The sequence below is a fragment of the Chrysochloris asiatica genome, unplaced genomic scaffold (assembly GCF_000296735.1).
Source record: "Chrysochloris asiatica unplaced genomic scaffold, ChrAsi1.0 scaffold00100, whole genome shotgun sequence".
NCBI classification, from domain to species: domain Eukaryota; kingdom Metazoa; phylum Chordata; class Mammalia; order Afrosoricida; family Chrysochloridae; genus Chrysochloris; species Chrysochloris asiatica.
This window is the reverse complement of record NW_006408618.1, coordinates 567,562-573,602: the sequence shown is the minus strand read 5'-3', so window position 1 is coordinate 573,602 and position 6,041 is coordinate 567,562. Positions and strand designations below refer to the sequence as shown.

Here is a 6,041-nt window from a genome sequence, read left to right as displayed (position 1 = left end):
TAGTGTTTTGTAGTTTTCTTTGTATAAGTCCTTTGTTTCTCTGTTTACATTTATTCCAAGATATTTCATCCTTTGGGTGGCTATTGTAAATGGTATTGCTTTCCTAATGTCCTTTTCAATGCTGTCATTTTTGGTAAAAGAAATCCAACTGATTTTTGTATATCGATCTTATATCCTGCCACTTTGCTGAATCTTCCAATGAGGTCTAGTAGCCTTTTTACCATGTGCTAGCTCTTGAAATGGCTGATCACAGACCAATTCTTTTTGGTACAGGAACTCTTGTTTATTCCTTCCATCTTCTGATGCTTTCTGAATCACTCCATATCTTGGCCATTTTGTTATTGTTGTCTACCTTGTGGTTTGAAGTCCAATGCTGATCCCACTGCATGACACCAGGAATCTGAAGAAGTTGGTAGAATTGTTCAATTTCATCATTGTTGGCTTTATTGGTTGATGTGTAAATTTGAAAACAGTGGTACTAACTCATCTTTCTTGTAGGTGTACGGATATTATCCTAACATAGCATTGTACATCAAGATAGTTCCTGAGGGACTCATCTCCTGGCACTGTATCTGACCATCTTCAGATGCTATCATGGATGTTTTCATCTTCCAGGTCTATATATGACAACGTTGCCTTGATGTTCATAAGATTTTCAGTAACTGAATCCTGGTATGGTGCTTTAGAATAAGCACTCAATTGCACTGTCAGTTTGAACCAAAAGGTTTCAGGTTCAAATCCACCAGCCACTCCTCAGAAACTCTATACAGGGTTGCTATAAGTTGGAATAGACTCAGTGGCACTAAACCAACCAGGAGCAGTCTCTACTTCTAGTCTATCTTGGTCTGGAAGCTCCACTAAAACCTGTCCACCATGAATGACCCTGCTGGTATTTAAAATAGCAGTGCCATAATTTCCAGAATCACAGCAACACATATGACAAACGGCGGTGTAAATGCTAGAATTTATCAACTCTAATTTCTACACCTCTATTCTTTCACTCTCTGCTCTCTCCTCAGTCTACCTCATTCTATCCATGGCTTTAATTAACATCCAAACACCAGTGATTGCCAAAGTGCTTTCTCCAGACCAGACTTGGCTCCACAGATATCTAATCATCTATTTGACTTCTCTTTGATGTCAAGAGATCAAAATCACCTCAACCTCAACTTATAGCATCATATCCACATCAAGCAACTCATTTTCTTCATCTTAGTAATTCCAAAATGATCCAGAAACTTCGAGTTATCTTTGATTTCACCTCTCCAGTACTCACTAGAGTTAAAGTATCATCAATTTTCAGTGTTCCTAAATATTTCTCAAATTTGAATTTTTTCAACGTGAATAGTCTTCTCTAATATCAATTTATCATGATGTTTCACTTTAACTCCTCTAACTAGTCTTCCTATGTCTACTATTGATCTTCTAGTCTGCAACCAACAATCTTTTTTAACACATAGCTCTGATAGTATCATTCCCCTACTATCTGGGTTCCTTTAATGATTCTCCAGTGCTCTTAGGATAAGAGTCAAACCCTCAACTTGGCATACAAACATTGCAGGATCCTGCTATTGCTGGATCTCCTGCCTCATTACCTACAACAACTCACCCCTCATTCTCTGCCCTCCTGGCACACAGAAATTCCTTTCTGTCCATCAAAATTGTCAAGTCCTTTTCAAGTTTTTGCCATAGAAACTAACTCTCTCTCCAGCATCACAAGTGTTGGTACACAGTGAATCAGCAATAAAATAAACCTACTTTTAAATTCAGTATAAAGATTCTTCAAAGTGATTCCCCAGAAAAAAAAGAGATCTTAAAACAAACTTCATTCATCTATAATCTGTCAGCCAGTTTTCCAGAATCCAATTATGCGATAATCTGGGGATCATCTAAATAACCAAATAGCCAATCCAAGATTTATAACTTCATTTTCAACTTTATTGTTTTACATTTAGATTTTCCTGTAAATTTTCATCAAAAGTTTATTTATTCTTTTCCTGGGTCAATACAGATATAATAGGGATAATCTAAAAACAGAATGTGACCAGTGATTAATATATTGATGGAACACTGATTTCTGGATAACAAACTAGTATCCCTATTTTAAAATATATTCATATTTTTTTAACAATACAACCGTACTTTGGCCTCATAGCTTGCAAATACGCATTTACTCTTAATTTAAAAGTACAACTTTACACTAGCCTGTGCTATATAGCTCTTAAATCAGAAGTATCCCACTGCATTTTATCTAAAATTTACTCAATAGTCTTGTCCAAAGAGTTTAGATACAATGTTACACAAAGCCTACTATTGCGTTAACCTCTAATTATACTTTCAAGAATCTAACAATCAGAATATTCAATAGATATCTCATTGAATTACCAATTCACTTCACTGCAGTTATTGTTGTTATTGCTGTTGTGGTTGTTAAGTGTCGTCGAGTTGGTTCTGACTCATAGCAACCCTGCATAGGGTTTCTGAGGAGTAGCTGGTGAGTTTACACCATAGCTCTTTGTAGTTCAAACCAACCTTGAAGTTGAGTGCTTATCCTAGGGTGCCATACCAGGAGTGCTTAATGTTATATCCCCTGATCTGCTACATCCTTCATGATGATCAGTATTTGTAGTCCGTTGTTGCAGTTCCTGAAGAGTGCCTTCCAACTGCTCAGCTTGGGGCTCAGCTTCCAGCACCATACTGAATATTATCCATAAGGTTATTATTGACGAATTTTTGGAAATAGATCACAAGGCCTTTCTTCTTAAGTCTGTCTTAGTCTAGAAGCCTGTCCACTGTTGGTCACCCTGCTGGTATTTACAAATACTGGTGTCAAAGCCTCTGGCATCATAGCAACATGCAAGTCGCCACACTACAACAAAAGTGAAAGCATACCCTAAAAACCAACAACAACGACAAAAAAAATCCACTGCAGTCAAGTCAACTCTAACTAGGAGTGCCCCTGTATGTTATAGATTAGAAGTGCTCCATGAAGGGGGTAGATATAGATTTCAATCATTAATGTTCCTTTATGAGCAAGTTTGCTCACCATATTGAGTCAATGTAATTAATATATTGAAAACAGGAGACATCTCTGTACTCAATAAGGCTTAACTGACTGAACGAAGTGTATAGAGTTCATGGAAGTGGGGAGGTTCAAGGCACAATTCTATCTGTTGTGGGGAAAGAGTAGATATAATCACATTCTTAATTAGAGTCTGTTGTTTAAAGGTCTTAAGTTATGAAACAGATGTATCCTAAACGAATCCATAAAGAAATTTCATCAAAAAATCTAACTATCATGACAAAGTGATAGTTCAAAAAGAGATCCCAAAGATCAAATTTCCAGGGACATACAAGTTTAAGTTAAGATAACTTCAAATTAAGAGTCATGTGCTAAAACATACACTCCTGTTCACCATCTCTATAAGAATATGTGTTTCTGCTTTGAAGAGTTTTTGTTCAGCAACATTCAGATGAATTTTATTTACTGAGAATGGTAATGAAATGGATCCAAATATTCATTATTATTAAATCTTTACTTAATTATATTTAATAATCATATTTAAGCTGAATGACTTAAGGACAAAATATTTTTAAAAATTAGAAATATGAATTTCTGTCATCACATGATTTCACAAATGTCCTTGTTGCTTGAAAGAACACTAAGTACAAACACTTTGATTTTTACCTGATTAAGGACCTTCTGCAGGTGTGGGGTGCCCATTCGATCAGCAAGATGTCTGTATGCCGGGTGGGAAAGAAAAAATTTCCTTTCTGCCAACATGGCAGCCTTAATGTCCTTCTTCCCATCTATGTCCTTCTGGCTTCTGTTTACCACCCCCACGTAACCTGAAACAAAATACAAGCCTATGGAGTTTGGGACACTTTTTGTTGCTTGTTCCTGGGGAAATTTCAAAGTTTACAAACAAGCTGAGTATGAAAGGCAAGATTATTTTTAAAAGGCTGAAGTCTAGGTTCCTTTACAAAACTGCATCAGAGACATCAAAATTTGACAAAGGTCTCTCTGGTTTGGCTGACAATCACTGTTTGGCATTAATACAATGATGTCTCTTCCCTTTAAAAGCACTATGCATTTTAATCGATTCTCTCTCTTGGCTGTTTTGCTATATATCAGGAAAATAAATAAATCGGACTTAAAACAGAATAGTATACATTTATGCTAACTATGATGAATATTTATACCCTCCCTTCAAGCCCCTTTCCTTTTCCTGTTTTCTTATCCTGTTATTTTAAGGAATAGTTCTCCTTTTGGATTATTTTTAAGACATTATTTGAGAACATGTTGCTTTGTAACAGTCCATAAAAACTACAACTGATCATAATTCCGTTCCTTGCAAATGAGGAGACATTAAAGCAAAACCTCCCGTTAGGCTTCCCAAGCATATCCCTGCCACATCCTCAAAGGAAGGCCTGCAAATTACCCCTGCGGAGAGGGAGCAGCTTGTTCTCTAGAACATCCCTGGCATCTGTTCCTTCATCCATAAGATCCAGTTTGGTAATAACGCCAATAGTTCTCAGACCTACAACATAAATAAAACCAACATTACTAAATTTGCAGAAAACTAACAAAGGTTAGATATCTCATTGCTAAATGTACAGCATTCATATTTCTCTACCTTTTCGTGTTCCTCTTTGTCTTACTCTGTTTTCTTATGCACCACTACGCCAGTTTAAGGAGAGCTGGTGGTGCTGTGGGTTGGGCACTGAGCTACTAACTGCAAAGTTGGCAGCTCAAACACACCAGCTGCTCCAACAGGAGAAACATGAGGCCATCTGAACCCATAAATATTTACAGTATTAGCAACCCTATATATAAGGTTGCAATGTGTTGGAATTGACCCAGTGGTAATTGGTTTGGTTGGTTTTGTACTACTCCAGTTTGGTGAATTTCTATGAAGAAGAGAGTTGCAATCTCTCTTATTCATAAGAAAACCTTTGATTTATTTGAGAAAAATAGGAAATGAATATGTTCTAAATCAGTGAGTTTATTTTTGTAAAATTTACACATACCAATTATGCATTATAATTTTCTTCCCAGTACTCAATGCAATATGGATTCTTTAACATTTTTATGTATTGCATTATGAATGGAAATGGGAAACAGAGGAAGGAAGTGGAAGAAGAGATGTTACATTGCAGGGATTGCAATCAGTGAAATGACACAAAAAGTATAGGAATTGTTGAATGGAAAACTGATTTACTCTGTAAACCAGCACCTTATTCACTATAAAAAGTTTTTTTGTTTGTTTGTTTTTTAAAATAACAGTAAACAGACCAATGACGAAAGCATATCATGAACCAAGAATTATTATGGGGTTTATGTACTGAGCAGGAGAGGTAAAAAAAAAAATAAAAGAAAATTAGATTTCAGATAATTCTATCACCAAAAATAATCTTACAAAGCTCACAGTATTCCTTGTTCCTTAGAAAAGGAAATATGATTTAATGAAAGAAGACAGTACTAGAAATTATGAGACCTGGATTCTAGTCTCAAGTTAGGTCACTGAACTCTCCTGGGTCTCCATTTTTCTCTTATGTGACCTCCAAGGTTTCTTTTGGTCATAAAATAATTTAAGAAGCTAGTGATTTTATGTAGCAGGTCAGACAAACTGTATTTGTCCTTTATATTCTTCATTAGATGAAGAATGAAGAATATTATCAAGTGCATTTCTTTGGTATTTCACTTAAACATGGTTACTTTCTACTTGATTGTTGTTGTTAGGCACCATCGAGTAGGTTCTGACTCATAGTGACCCTATATAGGGTTTCCGAGGAACATCTGGTTAGCTTGAACAGCTGACCTTATGGTTCAAACTGACTTTGCAGTCTAGCACATTAGTATTTCACTTGAACATGGTTACTCTCTACTTGATACCACTCTCAGATAATGGTTGTTGTTGTTGTTGTTAAGTGCCATGGAGTCGGTACCGACTCATAGTGACCCTATGCACAGCAGAATGAAACACTGCCAATCCTGGGTGAACCTCACTACCACTGCCATGCTAGATTCCATCGATGCT

At 36.3% G+C, this 6,041-nt stretch overlaps 1 protein-coding gene across 4 annotated transcripts in view; it reads right to left on the bottom strand.

Annotated features, from left to right (window-relative positions):
• DNM3 (dynamin 3) overlaps positions 1-6,041 on the bottom strand; it is a 1,007,215-nt gene that overhangs the window by 667,151 nt on the left and 334,023 nt on the right. For all 4 annotated transcript variants that reach the window (XM_006867044.1, XM_006867045.1, XM_006867047.1 and 1 more), the window contains exons 5-6: positions 4,443-4,541; positions 3,689-3,849 (exon numbers count right to left, since the gene is read on the bottom strand). In XM_006867044.1, coding sequence (XP_006867106.1) covers positions 3,689-3,849; positions 4,443-4,541 — 260 coding nt within the window. The remainder of the gene's footprint in view (positions 1-3,688; positions 3,850-4,442; positions 4,542-6,041) is intronic.